Source organism: Sceloporus undulatus, chromosome 6 (assembly GCF_019175285.1).
Source record: "Sceloporus undulatus isolate JIND9_A2432 ecotype Alabama chromosome 6, SceUnd_v1.1, whole genome shotgun sequence".
Lineage (NCBI taxonomy): Eukaryota > Metazoa > Chordata > Lepidosauria > Squamata > Phrynosomatidae > Sceloporus > Sceloporus undulatus.
This window is the reverse complement of record NC_056527.1, coordinates 92,839,101-92,858,032: the sequence shown is the minus strand read 5'-3', so window position 1 is coordinate 92,858,032 and position 18,932 is coordinate 92,839,101. Positions and strand designations below refer to the sequence as shown.

At 40.7% G+C, this 18,932-nt stretch overlaps 1 protein-coding gene across 2 annotated transcripts in view; it reads left to right on the top strand.

Annotated features, from left to right (window-relative positions):
- Window positions 1-341: 341 nt before the first annotated feature.
- Window positions 342-18,932, top strand: part of OSBPL7 (oxysterol binding protein like 7) — a 46,018-nt gene continuing 27,427 nt past the window's right edge. Inside the window, exons 1-5 of one of the 2 annotated variants that reach the window (XM_042473392.1) lie at window positions 342-470; window positions 15,678-15,894; window positions 16,526-16,648; window positions 18,453-18,506; window positions 18,688-18,801. In XM_042473392.1, the coding sequence (XP_042329326.1) occupies window positions 15,796-15,894; window positions 16,526-16,648; window positions 18,453-18,506; window positions 18,688-18,801 (390 nt within the window). In that variant the 5' untranslated portion in view covers window positions 342-470; window positions 15,678-15,795. Of the gene's footprint in view, window positions 471-1,898; window positions 2,071-15,677; window positions 15,895-16,525; window positions 16,649-18,452; window positions 18,507-18,687; window positions 18,802-18,932 lie in introns of those variants that run through there. The other variant, XM_042473393.1, reaches the window with a different exon arrangement.

Sequence of the window (18,932 nt, the reverse complement as noted above, 5' to 3'; positions counted from 1 at the left end):
CATTCATAATCATAATCATATTAATAGGTCAGTTCATCAGGCGAGAAAAAACAACCAGTCTGTGTAAGCAGCATTAAAGGAATTGATATTTCTAGGAGTGTTTTCAGCTTCTAATGTTGCAATGTCCTCCTTTTTTTTTCTTGCAGGTCCTACATGCTGAGGTCCCTTGCCCTCCTTTGCAGCTAACTAGGAGATCTGGTCCAAAGATCCATAGATGCTGAGGAAGGAGTGCCTTGGGTGTCATCTAGATCCAGTCCTCCAAGAGGCAGGGTGGCAGAGGCGAGTCAAGTCCAAAGCAGAAGAAAATCGGATTAATTCCACCGAGAGGTGGTGGTTTTTTTTTGCTTGCTTTTTTTTGGCTTAGCTTGGCAGCTGCTTCCTGGTTCCGGTTTGCTGCTGCTGCAACAACAACAGCAGCTGCTGCTGCAGGGATTGCAAGAGAGCAAGGAGGCTGGCACAGCTGGATGCAGGTAGAGGGAGGATGATGAAGGCACATCTGGCAGCCCAGAGCCCACTGGGGTCAAGCGTGGGAGTGGGAGGAGTTGGATCTGGGGCTTTGGGGAGGGCATCTCTATGCCTCTATGCCCTGGGAAAAAAGGAGGAGGAGGAGGAGGGATGGGTTGCTTTTGGGTTTGGCAGATGGAGAATGGGAAGAAGGGCTGTCATCTCCAATTTTGTAAAATAGGGCAAATGTGGCAACCTGTCAAAAGAGAGAGAGAGGGATCTCCAAAGGGGGGGAATGGAGGAATAGGGAGGAGAATTATAGGAATAGAAAGAGTGGGAAGGAAGACTTGTTCTCTACCAGTTTGCACAAATATTACATGGTGTATCCACACTGCAGAGGTAATCCGATTTGATACCATTTCAACAGCCACGGCTCAGTGGGATTTGTTGTGGCACCACCTAAATGTAAACAAACCAACAAACCACCCCTGTTTTATATAAAATATTATATTTTATTACAGATGAAACCCTTGTTTTATTTATTTCCTTGCCCATGAAATACATAGTTAACTTCTCCCCGATCTGGCCCACAGAAAGAATGCAGTTTGCCACCCCTTTAACAGCCATGACTCAATGCTATGGGGTTTTGCAGTTCTGTGAGCTATTTGGCCTTCTCAACCGGAGGGGTCTGGGGCTACAACAAAACTACAGTTCTCAGAATTCCATAGCCTTGAGCCATGGCAGCTAAGGCAGCGCTGAACTGGATTATTTGTGTTTGTGTAGTGCGGATGCAGTCTAAGGAAATGGCAAATGTATCTCCTCTCCCCCTACCTTTCCCAGCAAAAAGCTGATGGGACATCTAAAAAGAAGTCTTTTGGTTTTGTGTGTATGTGTATGTTGTGTGCCTTCAAGTAGTTTCTAACTTATGGCAACCCTCATGGGGTTTTCTTGGCAAGATTTGTTCAGAGGAGGTTTGCCATGGCCTTCCTCTACAGGCTGAGAGCATGTGACTTTGTTTTTGACCTGAACCGAAATAGATGGATGAAAATATAGCCCATGGGATGCAAGAGATCTGGGGGATTGTGAGTGTGCTATTTCAGAGGTGTCTTGTCCATGACAGATGGGCATGTCGATTCTAGCAGATTGTAGATGGGGATATTGATTTTAGGAGATTGTAGGCCCCTGGGGAAAGTTTGCACCGGTTCCAAAACATATAGGGCATGTATAGGGGAAGAAGACTGATTTTTTTGGCTTCCAAGAAAGATACATGGAATTACTAGGTAGTGGATGTTGACTGAATATACATGTATCAAAGAAGTATCCAGAGGCTGGGGATATTTGATCTGTGGTCAAAGCGGGAGAAAGGGTCATCGGAAAGGCTTTTGCAGATTGTGAAATGGGAGAGCTTAAGGTTTTGGCTGGCAGCAGGATTGTTGCCCTGTTGCACAGAAAGGGAATCTGGGTTTTGGGCGAGTGTTGACTGAAGGGTAGGTTGTGTTCTGTTCCAGAGCATACACTGAAAAGTGGTTTGTCCTTTGCTACAGAATTTAAAAAAAAACAGAAGGAGAAGGAAGGGATCAAGGATGGCTTCTTGCTGGAAAACTGACAGCTTGGTGAAAGAGTTCGGTAAGGACAGGGCTGTAGCTCCGTGGCAGACTTTGGATTCAAAGAGGTCTCAGATTCAATCTATGGTTTGTAGATACTGTACTGTATAGGGGGTGGAAAGACTGTATGGGGCAAAGTGGGAGCATACTCAAGACAAAAAACAAAATTCTAAGCAATCTAGTTTTTGAAATCACTGTAGGGCTGGTTTGCAAATTCTCATTCATTAGCTGAAGAGTGTCATGTGCAACAAAAATGGCTTGCATGTGTAAATGGGCCATCAGAGGTTGGATGCCGCAGACAGAATTTGGATGCTGCTACCTTTGGAACATAGAGTGGGTGGAGTCCATTCACACATGAAATGCCCATTTAATGTGAAGCCATGTTTAGGGAAACCGAGTGGTGTCCATGTGTTTCTGAACCTACTTTGAATGAACTGAAACTGAATGCATAGGCTGTAGCCACAAGAAAAGGTTACATTTGAGTTGTCATTGGACAATATAAAATTTCTTTCTGTGAGGTTCTGTGAAGGCTTGATTTCACAAGAGTCAACACTTGATGTTCTAATAGTCATCAAGTGCTGGAGATGCTTGTGTGAATCTGCTCTTATTCCAGTCTGTGGCCCGGAGACATAATATTTTAGGCCTGCAATGTTTTAGGGAGGGATGCCTTTCCAAACTTTGGAAAGAGATTTCTACCTTCCCCTGCTGTGCTGCTCTTTACATTTAGGAATTTCTCCTATCAAGTAGAACATGCATTAGTTTATCCTCCCTCTCAATAGCAAATTCTTTTCCAGGGTTCGAACCAACCATTCAAGCAGGGCATTACACTATCACTCCACCCCAGTTCTACTTCCCTCCTTTCCCACTGTTATTCTACGTTCTGTGGCTATAAAGCATTCCAAGTTGTTGTTGAATACTTTTATCTTGTTAGCTAAATTTTTTTTTGGTGGAGACAAGGGTTTGATTCTTCGCTCAGCCATTAAACCCACTGGCTGACCTTGGGCAAGTCAGTCTCTCTCAGCTTTTGAACAAATCTTGCCAAGAAAGCCCCATGATAGCTTTGCCTTAGTGTCACCATAAGTCAGAAACAACTTGAAGGCACACAACACACACACGTCAGCAGGGGGGGGGGAATGACAAACCACTCCTGAGTACTCCCTGCCTAAGAAAACCTATTGAAACTAATGGGATCACTATAAATCGACAAGCAATTTGAAGGCACATACATTATTACATTACACTGGGACCTTGGTATCTGCTGGGGTTTGGTTCCAGCACTGGCTGTGGATACCAAAATCTGTGGATGTTCAAGTCCCATTGTATACAGTGGTGTAGTAAAATGATGTCCCATATATAAAATGGCAAAATGGAGATTTGCTTTTTGGATTGTGTATGTGTGTGTTTGTATGTGTATGAGGATAATATTTTCAAGCTTTGGATGCAGAATCTGTGGATACAGAGGCCAACTGTACTACTTCTGCAGACTTTAAAGCTGGGATCCTTTTACCAGGATAATACCTTTGCCTTTTTTTTTTTTTTAGCAGCTCTGTTGTTGTTACAGTCTTAAGGTACTCATGGTCTGACTGTGCTATCCGGAGTTATGTTTAATCTTAATTTCAAAATTCAAAATATGGAAATGCAGTGGGCCCTTGGTATCCCCTGGGGTTTGGTTCCAGGACCTCTCATAGATACCAAAATCCATGGATGTTCAAGTCCCATTATATACAATAGCCTAGTACAGTCAGCCCTTCTTATACACAAATTTCTTATACACAGATTGCAGCATCCACGGTTTGAAAATATTCAAAAAAGTATAAATTTCAAATATCAAACCTTGATTTTCAATTTTTTATAAGGGACACTATTTTGCTATGTCATTATATTTAATGAGACTTGAGCATACACGGATTTTGTTATACATGGGGGATCTTGGAACCAAACCCCAGCGTATAACAAGGGTCCACTGTAAAATGGTGTCCGTTATATAAAATGGCAAAATAAAAAATTGTTTTTTAGAATTTATATATTTAAATATATATATATATATATTCATGCCATGCACAGTTGAATCCGGGGATAAAGAATCAGTGGATGCAGAGGTTCAGCTGTACCTTTATTAGGCCAGGCCAAAAGGGGACAAAAATCTGTGCACGTTTTCAAGACCTTTAGGAGTTTCCATCAACTGTTACAAAAAAGAAAACAGAAGGAAGGAACGGGGGAGGGAGTGTGGATCTTCATGTATAGAATCATAGAACTGGAAGAGACCACAAGAGCCATCCAGTCCAACCCCTTGCCATGCAGGAACACAGAATCAAAGCAGTTTGAACCAGTTTCTTCTAACCTTATTGTCCCTCTTGTCTTTAGAAATATTTGCAAACCATTCTTGGTTAGTCCCATTTATATCTACATCAGGGGTAGGCAACCTTTTTGACCCGGGGGCCAGGTTGCTGTCCCTCAGACAACTGAGGGGTCCGAAGCCAAAAAAAATATAATTAAATAATTTTTTAGAAAAAATTATATAAATAAATAAACCGGGACAAAATTTTCAAATGGAGGACACACGAACAAATTTGCTGATTTTTTAAAAAATGTTAATATAAATGCATGTTTCTGAGGCTTCTATAGACAATTGCCCCCCCTTGCCCCCCTTGCCCGCTGCTTGCCCCCCACTTGCCCCCTCCTGATAAGCCAAAGGCCCCGGCGGCAATTGGCAGCAGGACTGGGCTGGGGCCGGTCCCAAGGCCTCGCCGGGCTGCATCCAGCCCGCGGGCCGTAGGTTGCCTACCCCTGATCTACATCATCACCATCAGTACATTATTCTCTAGGCTAAACCAGGCCTAGTTTATTCAGCCTGCCTTTGCATACTTTGTTATTCAGACCCCTTTCTCTTGCTTGCAGCTCTCTTTTGAACGTTTTCCAACACTGTCAAATATCTTTCCTAAGCAGTAGTACTCAGAACTGAATGTGCTATTATTCTAAATGGAGTCTTGCCAGTTACCAAGTACAGCAATTCTATTAACTTCCCAAGGCTTAAAAATGATGCTTTTGTTGATAGAACTGAAAATGTCAATGGTCATTTTTGTGGCATAGAATCAAAGATTAGCATCTGGAGACCTCAGGACTGCTGGATTCTGTTTACTGTTCCAGAGGCAATGCGGGATATGTTTGGAATGAAATGGGATGTCTCTCCCTGTGAACTTCTCTGATGTCTTAAAAACAAAACAATGTTTGCTTCATCGCCACCTCTGCCACTGGTTGACTTTAGAGCTCCAGAAATTTCACGTATTTAGTTATGGCTAATGTTGAGATGCATTTTAACTAAACAGTGTTGTGAATCTATAATTTATCAATGCAGAAGGCTACCCAAAGAATCATAATTGCAGCTGTCTTCCATGCAAAGACCCAGGTGTATTGACCTATTGTACTTCCGTAATTATCCAAATATTTTGGTTCCTCCCTTCATTTCATTTTGATGCCAACCTGCTTTCTGAAGCTCTGAATGTTGTCTTAATGGGCTGTCCAAACACTTAAAAGGCTTGTCATGACTGTTACACTTGCCCTATTGTGTAGAACTGGGCCTGTTATTGGAGGATAAATCTGTCACTGGCTATCAGCCATAGAAGCTACAAATGGAACCTAGAAAGTTAGGAGCAGGATGCCATTGAATACATAAGCACACATAACAGGATATGACTGTTTGTGTCTGTTTTTAGATCCTGTATCTGTCTTACATAGTTTGATGCCCACACAGCCATTAGCTGTCATAGCTGGGAATGATGGTAGTTGTAGTCCAACAAATCTTGTTGTTGTGTGTCTTCAAATAATTTCTAACCTTTGGTGACCCTAAGGCGAACTTATCATAGAGTTTTCTGGGGCTTTTCCAAGATCACCCAATGAGTTTCCATGGCTGAATGGAGAATTGAACCCTAGTCTCCAGGGTCATAGTCCAACACTCAAACCACTACATCATGTTGACTGTCCAACAAATGTGAAGGGCACAAGAACTATCTCCAATCCCCTGCCATGCAAGAAGACACAATCAAAGCATTTCCAACAGGTGGCCATACAGTCTCTGTTTCAAAATCTCCAAAGAAGGAGATGCCACCACTCTCCGAGGGAGTGTGTTCACCTGTAAAACAGCTCTTACTGTCATGAAGTTATTCCTAATGTGCAATCTCTTTTCCTGTAGCTTGAACCCATTGCTCCGTGCCCTACTCTTTGGAGCAGCAGAAAACAAGTTTGCTCCATCCTCAATATGCTTTCCCTTCAAATATTTAAACATTGCTCTCTTGTCACCCCTCAGCTTGATCTTTAAACTTACCTTGCTCCCTAAGCTGCTCCTCATAGTATATGGTTTCCACACCATGTAAGGCTGGACTAAATGAGTCCACTCACTGCAGTTGGAGCGCCAAAGTAATGTTATAGAGCTATGTGTTCAAATTTCCACTTGTCCACAAAGCTCACTGTACGATGATGGGTCAATTGCTGTCTGTTAGCCTAACCTACCTCACAGGGTTGTTGTGAAGGTAAAGTGGATAAAGAGAAACCTTGTGTACTGTCTTTAGTTTCTTGGAGGAAAGATGGGATATAAGTTAGTAAGCAACGGAAATAAAAAGCCTATGAGCTGATCTTTCCAGTCGGTCCTTATGTTTTAGAAACATGTCAGTTTGTTGTATCTGCGGCACAACTGTACACACTGTGTTCTTTTTTCTTTTAATGAAAAGCTGCTGTTTAATAAGCCGAAACCTATTTTTAACACCCAAGGCAGGTGACTGGCTCTGAGTGCTTGGAACTGACAGATGGTAGGCAGCTTGGAAGTCTTTGAAAGAGGCTGAATAGGGCTTTCCCATTGCTGGTGCTTCATTCTCCTTCTGTACTATCTTGTTGTTAATGTACAGAAGCCAAAAACACCAAGTGTAGGCAGACAGTCACTTTTAAAATCCCTCCAGTGAACTTAAAAATCATTTCCTCTCTTTTCAGTGTTCTGAAATGAATACTGTGGCTTACATTGCCAAAACATTTCTGGGGAGGTAGTAATGCCAAAGCGTTAAATAAAGGTGTCTCCGGGAAAACCCAAAGGTAGCAAAAGATCTGTACAAAATATCTTGGACTGGGGAAGTCCTAAAGTTAGAGGAATTCCCCTGCCCAAAAATATAACCAAATGAGGATTGATTGTGTTTGATGGTTTAAGGCTGGGGTGGGAAAATGCAGTGTTTATTCTAAATAGCAAGTCTACCCTGCAGATTTTGTTATATGTTTAACAGCTATCACAATAATTTCATATATATATGGAAGGAAAGTTAAGAGAACAATCCAGGAGCTTCTCTTGTGTCTGTCCCTCTGTGATGAGTGGAGACTGCAGAAAAGGAGACACTTCTGTGCTCTCTTGCAGTCCCCATTTATTTCTCAACACGCAAGCGAGGGGATGTATCTCGTATCGTCCAAAATGTCACAGATGAAAACTGGGACATGTGTGGCCAAGCAGCATAGCAATAGTTAGTACTTTGACGTAACCACAGATCAGTATCTGATACGCAACTAAATAACCCTCACCTCAAAAAAAGATTGCATTAGACATTTTCTATAAATACCCATCGCCCAACCCACGGTGTTTTTAATCCTTCAGTCTTTGCTTCGTTCTTATAAGCAAGCAAAAAACATGCATTTTTTAAGGTGCAAAGTCTGTCAGTTGTAGAGATGTTACTATTACATGTCGGATGAGTGAAAACAGGTGGAAAGGATCAGCAAAGCAGAACTGTGAACTTGCTTGTGGGGGGAGAAACTTCTTAGGGAGGAGTTTCCATTGGTATTTCTGCTAGTAAGCAAAGGGCAATTACAGAGGACAACAGGGACACATGTGGCTGAGCAATGTCAGAATGTGGTCAAGATGGCAAAACTTGTGGAAGGGGAAGAACAGACAAACTAGGGCATCCACACTGCTTACATAATCCAGTTTGACACCACTTTAACTACCATGGCTCAGTGCTATGGAATTATGGAAATTGTAGTGTGTTATTTGTTGTAGTTTCTTGTGACACCAGAGCTTTACCAGAGTATTTCTGCAGTGTGGTTGCAGCCTCGGAGAGGCTGTAACAGCCCTTGTCTGCACCAAAGAAATAAAGCAGTTTGACACCACTTTTACTGCCATGGCTCAATGCTATGGAAGTCTGGGATCTGTATTTTTGTGAGATATTTAAGCTTCTCTGTCAGAGAGCTCCTTTGCACCACCAAACTGCAGATTCCAGAATTCCATAGCATTGAGCGAAGGTGGTTAAAGTGGTGGCAAGCTGCATTATTTCTGCAATGCAGATGCAGCCCTAATTTGCTTTTGCCTCCATCTACTGGGAAGGACAAAACTCCACGTTTTCCTCTCATTTCCCCTGAATTAATTGAGTGCAAACTACATTTTCACTTTGAACTGAGTTTGTATTGACTGAAGTAAATGGAAGTTGAAGAGGGAAAGTGAGAGGAAAATAGAGAAACGGGTAATTTTAAAAGCAATTGAAAAAGTGGGCTGACAAGAGGATTAATAAGGGCTATCCCTGTCAAATCAAGACAGTTAGAGGTTATGGTATCTCATTGGCAGAATATGTACTTTGCAGACTCTGACCAGGGACGTAGCCAGGGGGGGGGGGTTTTGGGGGCCGGGCCCCCCCCCCCCCCCCCCAAAAATGAATGGTGTGTGCTGCTGTGTTGCCGCACCCAAGCCCCATTATAATGGGGGCACTTAGTCTGGACCCCCCCCCCTTCCTAAAATCCTGGCTATGTCCCTGCTCTGACCCTGGTCTTTCCAGGTAGAGCTAGAAATGAACCCTGCCTGAAACCCTGCATACCAGCTGCTAGCCAGTATTGACGATGCTGGTCTTGATGGACCAAGTTATCTGATTCAGTATAAGGCAACTTCCAATGATTTGATGAGAACTTGCTGCTGAATCAAAGGTGGGGAACTTTTAGCCTTCTAGATATTTTGCCCTAAAAATCCCATCAGCTCAACCCATAAGTGATAAAAGATTGTCAGAATTGAGGTCAAAAAGAGGACCAAAAGTTCCTAAATTCTGCCTGGGGTGAGCTGTACCTTTGCAGCATTAAAAGAGCTAGAGGGACAGGAAAATGAAAATAAACTATTTGGTCTAGTGGAACAAGACTCCTCTTTAAGAATAATTCTCAAAATGTGAAATTCTGCTTTTTAAGGAAATCCAGCTCTGTCTTGATTGGCCTTAGAAGCCAGCTAGTTCTCTTCCAGATTGCTTTCAGGATCCTCAAATATTTATCATTGATTTTTGTTTTAGATTCATCAGCTCTTTTAATTCTGTCATCTCTCAGGTTTTGTTGCTATGGCCTGTGCTTTTAATCATGCACTGTATTTAAATAATTTGTTAGCTATTTTGTAGAACACAGATGGGCAAAGTATAGCTCTCCAGATGCTGATGGACAGCACCTACCAGCAGCCCTATGTAACATGGCTAAGAGTGAAGTGTGCTGGGAGTTGCAGTGCAACATCTGAAAGACAAGATGATTCCTATTCTTGTTATAGATTCACTGGCTGAAAGGTGAGATCTTTCTGTTTAAAGAATAAACAGTGGGCTGTAGTGGCCAAAAATAATATCACCAGGATATAAAGAACAGTAATAGTAATATGCAACATATTCAGAATTGTATGGTACAAAAGTTTGCAAAGTAGGTTTGAGGTTTAATCCTATAATGAAGGTCTGGCAAACTGAAGGACTATACGATATTGTGAAAACCCTCTTGTGCCAGTGCAATGCCAGATATGTGGCTGTCATGACAGGAATTGTTGTTGCTGTGTACCTTCAAGTTGTTTCTGATTTACGATGACCCTAAGGTGAATATATTATGGAGGAATTTTTTTGGCCAGATTTGTTCAGGGGAAGTTTGCAATTGCCTTCCCCTGAGGCTTGCCCAAGTATAGTCAGGGAGTTTCATGGATGAGCTGGGAATTGAACCCTCATCTCCAGAGTTGTAGTCCAATACTCAAACCACTATGCCATGCTGGCTCCTATCTTGGCAGGTACAATGGTGGAACTGGAACCCTGGAAAAGTATTTTAGACTTCAACTTCTAGAATCTACCAGGCAGCATATCCAAAGTCCTCATCTTTGGATGGAATATCTCAATGGTACATACACAAGGAAACCATTCTTCTGGGGGTGGTGTACTGCCCAAGACATTTTGCTGTCTCAGATGAAAGACATGACACTGCTCTCCTATGACATTTTGCTCAAAAGTGGCAGTAGCAAATAGACCCTTAACAACTCTGGAGTCAGCAAGGTAGTGCAGGAGGCACAAGGCAGGTCTTACAACTCACAACCCAGTCCTCACAACTCCTCACTACCATTTCCCACTCACAGCATCTGCTACCAGATGTAGTCCCTTTAGTCTGCCAACCCCGACACTGGCAGAATCGTTTATCTGAGCTAAAATAGAGATAGAAAAATCAGTTGGAAAAATTAATGTATTTAAGTAATCATTATTAAGCTAAAAATCCAGTTCAATTACATTTGCACTCAAAGGGGAGAAATTAATTCTTAGGTTTATGCCTAACTGTAATTTATATCTAATGCCTGCTCTAAAAGCTTACTAGAACAAACCTGGAAAATGCCATCAATGATTTCACTTTTAGTCTTGAGAGAGAAGGAAACAGCTTCTTAATTTTAAAAAAATGAACGAATCCACTTCTGATCTACCACACCCAAACCTTGCTTTTCTATTCTCTATTTCTTATCATTACATCTCCTTACCCTTCCAATTTCTTTATCTTATTGGTTCCCACATGGATCCTTAATCCTACTGGAATTACTGTTGGTTAAGTGCTTTGAACTTAGTGACCTGAACATTGTAATTCCCCAACCCTGCAGAGCTGACACAAAGCAAAAAAAACAGTTTTGCATAAAACTAAGAGAACTACATTTTGTAAAGAATCAGCTTGGAAATGTGAATTTTGGGGTCTTTGTTATAGTCTCTAATTTACCGGTAATTAATAAATCACTGAGTGATAACTTAAGTGAATAACCTCAATTTTAAAAATAAATTAAGTTGCCTCTTTTCATTAGAAACAATTCAACTTAATTGATAATTTAATTAGTTAGTTCCTATCACTGGGCTCAAGTCTCAAAGGAACATTCTTATACTATATCCAGTACACTCCAACCTATTGCCAGACCCCAACTATCAGCACAAATTTACACAAGTTCAGACCTGATGCAAGGAATTTTCTCTCTCTTAACTTTAATGGGATGGAGGATAATTGAAAAATAGACACCATACATCAATGAACAATGCAGGATATTTTAACCCAACCTTGTACATGTTCCTTTTTTAGACTACAATTCCCAATACTTCTTCAGATTGGCCTGTTGGTTGGGACAATTTTAGGAATTGTAGTTTTAAAAAGTATTCCCCCCCCCCCTCAAGATCTGGTTTTAATTCAGCACTTAACTGCAACACACCAATACCAAGTACTGTATATAAGCTCCATGTAGGAAAAATACAGCTCGATGTGGCATATATTTGGGACTTACGAATGGGATAGGAAATAGGAAGAAAGGACATTGTACACTAAGCCACTTTGAATCCCAATTTTGGGAGGGGTGGGTGGGATGCTGCTACTACTATTACTATGACTACTACCACTAATAGACATTTTGTGAGCTTTTCACCATATGTTTGAAAATGGTACAATACTACCTACTTTATGCTGATAGTGAAATTAGGTGTTTCACTCGGACAGAATTTATATTGAATTTGTTTTCTACAAGGAACTGTTGAGCATCTAAATCCTCCATTGCATATAAGACTTTTTGTTATTATTTTTTTATGCAAACCCAATTACGCAAATCTATTCCATATGTTTGCAAACAAGCTTCATTTGCATCAACTTTGCTTGGTTCATCTGTTCAGTTCCAGATTGTTGCTGTCTTTTGGGATGTGGGTGTGCTAAATTTGGAGATTTGGGATGGCAGAAGAAGAATGACAAATGAATGAGTAATGACAGTATGCATTTACATTTGGCTATAAAGGAAAGGAGTGTTGCCATGAAGGCAGACCAATGCATTGTAAATTTTACACATAAAAAAGTTTGGGAAGAAGAGGAATCAGAGCCACCAAGTCTCAAGCCCCCCTTTGAACAACTCTTGTGCCCCTCCCTCGGGATCCCACCCCACTGTTTGAGAACCACTGCCTTAAAAAACTGTACATACCTTTATTATTTATTATTTTTAATAAATAAGAAAAATAGTTTTTTGTTTTGTTTTTTAAGCTAGTGGAGTTTTTGGAAACCTCCTGCATTAAAGGATTTTTGGAAAATGTGGGCAAACCAGCTAAACTGGAGGGGGAAGGCCAGAGGCATTACTAGGGAGGTGCAGATCATACTGGGTGACACCAGTGGATGGTGCACATCCAGTAGGGCAGTACACCCAAAAGGACTGATGCGGCTACTGGGCGAGTGAGACAGGGACCTGGGAGAATATGGGAGCTGTCATCCAAAACCCTAAAATCTTGCTAAACTCTTGAGTTTTTCCAGAACACTATCGACAATGTTTTGCTAGCTCTCATGCAGGCAGTCCAGCTTCCGTGAGTGAGAAACCTAAATCCATATATATTTTCTCATCGTCTTTCACCCTTGCTCCTGCTTCGAGTTTCAGCCTGAAACCCAGAAGGGAACAAGAGACTCAGGGCTTTAATCCTGTGCAGGTTGGCTCCCATAGAGTTCAGCCGGACTCACATCTGGGTAAGCACAGGTAGGAACAGGCTGAAAATTGAGAACTTGTTTGCTAAGGGAGGATAGATGCAAAATGGGTGTGGCTGAGCAATTTATACAAAGCAGCAGCTGTTGTACCAGCCTAGGAAAGAAAGGGTTGGCAGTTAAGCTGGTGAGCTAAAAGGGCAAGGTACAAAGATGACTTAGTGGAGCCAAGCCGCACAGGTACCCATCAATTGGAGGGAATGGGGAAATCTGTCATAGAGATGGCATTGTGAGTTCTTCCTTTTCTTTTCTTTCTAATCAGATCCACCATCTTTCTTCTGTCTTTTTTTGCTGAAAGCTTGTGTTGTGATCTAGAGGGTTCATTTGCTAAATTTTGTAATTGGGGAGAGGGGTACCAAACTGTGCAGCCAGATCAAACGTTGTGAAAGAGGAGAAAATCAGCATTCTGTCCTTGCTTGACATTGCTTGACAGTGTATTGTTGTGTTTGTGCAATTAGGGTTGCTCTTTGGACTCAGATGAAGAGACAGGTTGAATCTGGAAATAACACTGGGAGGGGGAAAGCTTGTCAGATGTCTGGATCTGTAAGCATGAGAGCAGGCATCAGACATTTCAGCATCAGGAAGGGGGAACAAATCCCCACAAAACCATCAAATTGCTAACAAAGTGCTGGGTAGTCAGAGGATGAAATGCCTGATCAAGTGAGAACAGATGTTACTCAAGATGTTACTGAGTTGCAGTTCCCATCATCCCTCCTCATAGCCCAGGCTGGCTAGGGCTGATGGGGAGTCGCAGGCCAGCAACATCTGGAGTGTCACACATTTGTCACACCTGTAGTAGAGTTTCCAGTGGTTTGGGTTCATTGAGATGATACTTGGAGCCCGAGAGGTAAGTGAGAACTTTTGCTGCAGCACATGAAGGCTCACCAGACAAAGGAAAAGCCTGAATGGACCTTGATATACATAGATATACAAATAAAAGTTCCCAGGCAATGCAAATAAAATAAAATAGCTCACCATCTTTTTTCTGGCTGCTTATTTTGAGATATTGCTGTTTGTTTTTAAATGATCCCAAGAAGATGAGGACTCTTTAGCCCTCCAGAAGATCTTGAAGGGATACACATTCACCAGCATTTTGTTTTGACCCTTGGTGGTTCTAGGGGTGCTCCAATCATGTGGAAATGCCTTCTATACCACCCAAACATCCTTTATGGGAATTATGAAGCAAAAACAGCCCTGGGGACCACATGTGGCCCATGGTCCACACTTGGTTCATCCTTGTTCTACATAAACATGATTGGATTGATCTTAGCAAACTCTGGAACTCTGTTAGTCTGGAGACTCTGTCTCTGAACCACCACCACCCCACCCCCCAACTGTATAGTCTTTGGATAAGAGGTTTGGTTTGTTGTTGTTTTTTAACTATCTGGATTCTGGTTAGTTTGTTTTGTGTTTAATAATTTGGAATAATTGTGGAGAGTAATGCAATATTGTGAGGACAGCCAAGGTAAGTTGAGTTACAGGTCATTAGCAATGATGCTAATGAAAGAAGGCTGAAGCTTAGTTGAGTGATGCAATGCTCACCTTTCGAGGTGATGGTTGTGACAGAAAAGCATTAACTGTGACTAAGGCGACATCCACACTGCAGAAATAATCCAGTTTGAACCATTGTAATGGCCAGAGCTCAATGCTATGGAATTTGGGAATTGTAGTTTTGTGAGACATTTAGCCATCTCTATCAGAGAGCCCTTGTGCCATAACAATCTACCATTACCAGAATTCCATAACACTGAGCCATGGCAGTTAAAGTGATGTCGATCTGGACTATGTTTGCAGTGTGGGCGTAGTCTGAGAAGGATGGACCAGACTGAAAGTTAACAGAGGATTTCTACATCTAATAGCTAGAGTATCATCTAATCCAGGGGTGAGCAGCTGCAGTAGAGTCCTCAGGGCTGCATTTTGGGCCAAATATTGGGGGGCAGTTTGAATTTACGGGTATTTTCAAATGCCTTTCGTTTTTGGCTGATTCTCCCCTCCACAATTTTATGAAATTGGAGTTAGGGGAGTTAGAATGTGTGTTATTGCATAACATTGCTGCAGACGATATTTCTGGCCATTGCAGGCATAGTTTTGCTATAGTTTGAATAAAAAATTGGGAGGTCTGAAAGCTTGGGGAGATTTAGGGACTGTAAAAAGGGATTGGGGGCTGCAGTTTCCTCACCCCTCGTGTAAGCCTCACCATACCTTTTATTTCCTAAGCCTTTAGCAGAAATCTTATGTATAATAACAGCTTTCAACTTTTTCACATGCATCCTAGGAAGTAGGCTGAAGTCTACAAAAGCTCATGCTGCCAACTTCTTTCTTTCAGTTAGTCTCAAAGATGCTACAAGATTTTTTAAAAATTAAAATTATAAATTAAAAAAGATCCCTTTGCATAATTGTTATATAGTTACTCTCAGAAAAAGTGGGGATGTGCTTTTGAGATAGTCTGCCTCAGCTGCCAGAGTAACCTGACTAGGGATTATGCACCTTGCCTCTGGGAGTAGCATGCATCCTTTTCTCCTCTGCCTTAGGCAGCAAAGTATCTTGATACAGCCCTGAATTCTAATAGTTCATAGTACTGGAACATACAAAGATGCATGAAATAACGTACGACTCTAAAAATAAGCAACCATTATGGCACTGGTGAAAATAACAATAGAACGGAAATACACAGCTGAGAAAAAAATTAAAATTAAGCATTTGTTTCCGCCCTGACATAAAGCCCAGTTTGTTTTGAATTTGAGAATTCTGCTGCCTTCAAGCTTATTATGTGATTGTTATACATCTCTTCAGTATTCTGCTGTGCAAAGCCCTGATTCTCATTGTCTTTCTGTTAAGCAATCCACCTGCAATATCCTCTCTTAACAGGCAATCCTTTGAATGTACTGCTCTAGAGATGAGAAGAAAGTCTTGATCAAAAGGTGAATTTCTGACCATTCCTTGGCATCCAGAAGGGACGTTGGCAAGAGAGGCAGCCACCCCAGGAATGGGTAGCCATGAGAAAGATCTGTCTTCTCCAAAAAGGGCACCACCTCCCTCCCGTTCCAACAGCACCGTGTCTTCCAAACACAGCATTGCTCGGCAGGTGTGACTTCTCCCCATTGTGTAACCCTATAACCAATCCCATGGCATCCTTAGGTGATATGGTAATGGTCTTTAGATCAGAGCAGTGGCGTCACTAGGATTGGTGTCACCTGGTGCGGCAACTCATGGTGTCACACACACACACCGTTGACCTCCTCCCATTTCACACCGTACAGAATCCTTAATAATGCTTTTTTGCCCTAATGTTACTTGTAAATCTTAATTCCCATATACCACTGAATGTAATGCTAATATTTATGATATAAACAACTAGCAAAATTAAAATTATGGCTTCAAATTACAATATCGTATGCACAACCTAAATGTATTTATATATACATGGTGAAGATCTGTGATGTTAAAATGTGATTTTTTAAAAAGAAAATTTTAAAAGAATAAAGCATTTAAGGAATTTCAATTTCAATTTTTAAAAATTTTAAATTTTGAAAATTTAATTTTTTTAAAAGTCTGGAGCCTCTCCTTTGGATCAGAGAATGGTGTTGTGGCTAAAGTTTCTGTTTAGTAATTGATGATTGGTGCCATCCTTTAATGTGTGCTTTGGGGCACAGCACAAAGCCCTTCCTAGAGTTCTCCTTTTCTTTAAAGTTTCATGATGTTTCTTTGGATTTTAGGGTTCAGAAAGCTGGGAGGTGGTAGATGAGCTGCAGATACAAGGTGGGGTGATCCAGGAGCCAGAAAGGCAGGAGGGTTATCTGCTCAAGAAGCGAAAATGGCCCCTGAAGGGCTGGCACAAGGTGAGAGATTTAGCTGTGTGAAGAATCGCTGTAGGTGTTCTTGCTTCCATTCTAGAGTAATGGGTGTGTTGCTACATGTTTAGCATATTTGATCCCCTGTAATTCCAAACTCTAGTCCATTTCAAGGATTTGGTATGTTGATATGATAAAAGTGAGAATATTGCTGATCTGTCACAGCTTGTATTGGTATGAGGAGAATAAGTATGCGTTCCAAATTATGTTCCAAAATAACTCGCCCTGTATTGGAAATAAATTACACAGCCCTGCAATGAAAAAACTTTTTAAAAATGTTTTAAAATTTTTATTGTTAAAAAAAGAAACAATCCATAACCACAATTTGTTTTACATTCTTCAACAACCACTAATCACTTAAAAAAATTGTAACTATTTTTAATGTGTTTTTGGATGCTGAATTTGAAAAACAATAAAAATGCAATATTTCACACAGTTTTCAAAAATTCAATTGTCAGTTCATCTCTGATTAAGTGCAGATACTGATGTTCCAGTGCTATTTCATTTAGTGCTTTTGAATTTATTTTTGTGTTTCATATCAGCAAATTAAAGTGTTTTAAAAGTTTATTAGGAGACTTTAACCCCATATTTACTCTTTGTAGTCTAATTTTTTACAGGATCATTTCAATCACATATTACAACATGGAAACATCAAAGCAAGTTGTGGGGGGGATGGGGAAGCTGTACATGATGGAACAAATTTGAGGTCTTTTTTGGATTTAGTACACCAAATTTTTATAATACCAATATACATACATTTTTTAAAAAGTTTTTATGACTCTCAGTTTTGCAGGCTTGCATTATGTGAATGAAGAAGATTCCTATAGTTCTACAAAGTATATTATATATAGGGAGAAATGAGAAACTTTATTTTAAAAAATCAGCACTGTATGGATTTGAAGATGGTAAAAGGGGGAAATCCACAGATCTGTACATTGTAGATTATATTGCTGTCTATATTCATGTATAAGTCTAGAGAGCTTAGTCACAAAATTGACCCCATAAACCTGAGCTGACTTATCCACAAGTCACTGTAAGTACCATACTCTCTTACCAAAAAAAGGAAACCAGCCTCTGATGAAAGGCAAGAGTTGGAAACACTGATTCCTCTTTATTCTTTCATCTATCCAGCCTTTAGTGTGAGCACAAGCAGCGATGTCTGCTTGAATTTTGTAAGTTGTTTGGCATCGTTTTTCTTTGCTTCATTCCTTACATCCTTTTTTACATAGGTTACCTAAGTTTTACCCTCAACTTATCCATAGGTCATATCAAAAGCCATGATTTTGGCCCCAAAATCTGTCCTTGATTTACACATGAGGTCAACCTATAGTTGAATATATTCAGTACCTTCATTTTCTTGTTTTCAAAGCCCAGTTACTTTGTTAAAGATACATAATTTGTTCTGGTTTTTCATAAAATAATCTTGTTATTGTGTACCTTCAAGTTTTCCAATTTTTGGCAACTCTAAGGCAAATCTATCATAGAATTTTCTTGGCAAGATTTATTTAGAGAAGGTTTGCCTTTGCATTCTAGGCTGAGAGAATGTGATTCAACAGAGTTTTCGGGTAACATTACTGGTGCTGCAATTTTCTCTGTTACTGATATTCTAGCATATATTTAGGATTAGGCCACTGTTTGTGCTAACAAGCAGTTCTGAGATTTAGTCAACCAACTCTTTCAGGAACTTTTTGAGAATAACCTGAAGTCCTACTTGCTTGATTTAATTCAATCAGGGCAATTTTTCATAGTAATTTATGTTTTCTTCTCTCTTCCCCACTTCTATTTCTCAAAGCGCTATTTTGTTTTGGAAGATGGAATTCTGAAATATGCCACAACGCGTCAAGATGTGAGTACATTTTGGAGGGAAGTCCAGTTTTCAATGTGGTAAGGTTTATGGTAACCCAGGACCTGAAATGGCCAAACTAGGGATGCTTAAAATTAAGGAGAAAGATGAATGAAGTGAGCTAAAAGGGTGGATAACTCTTCAGCATCACCAACATGATTCTGTCTATTCTTCTTCCTTTCAGGTCTTGAAAGGGAAGCTGCATGGTTCCATTGATGTACGCTTGTCGGTCATGTCAGTCAACAAGAAGGCTCAGCGAGTAGATCTGGACACAGAAGATAACATTTATCATCTCAAGGTAATTGGTCAAAACAAGGGCACCGTATCAGATTTGGGGACAGTGGTATGAGAAAAGAGAAATGGCATTGCCAACTGGCATGTAGATTGTAGAAGGAAGAAAGAATGATGGAAAGAAAAAAATTATTGGGG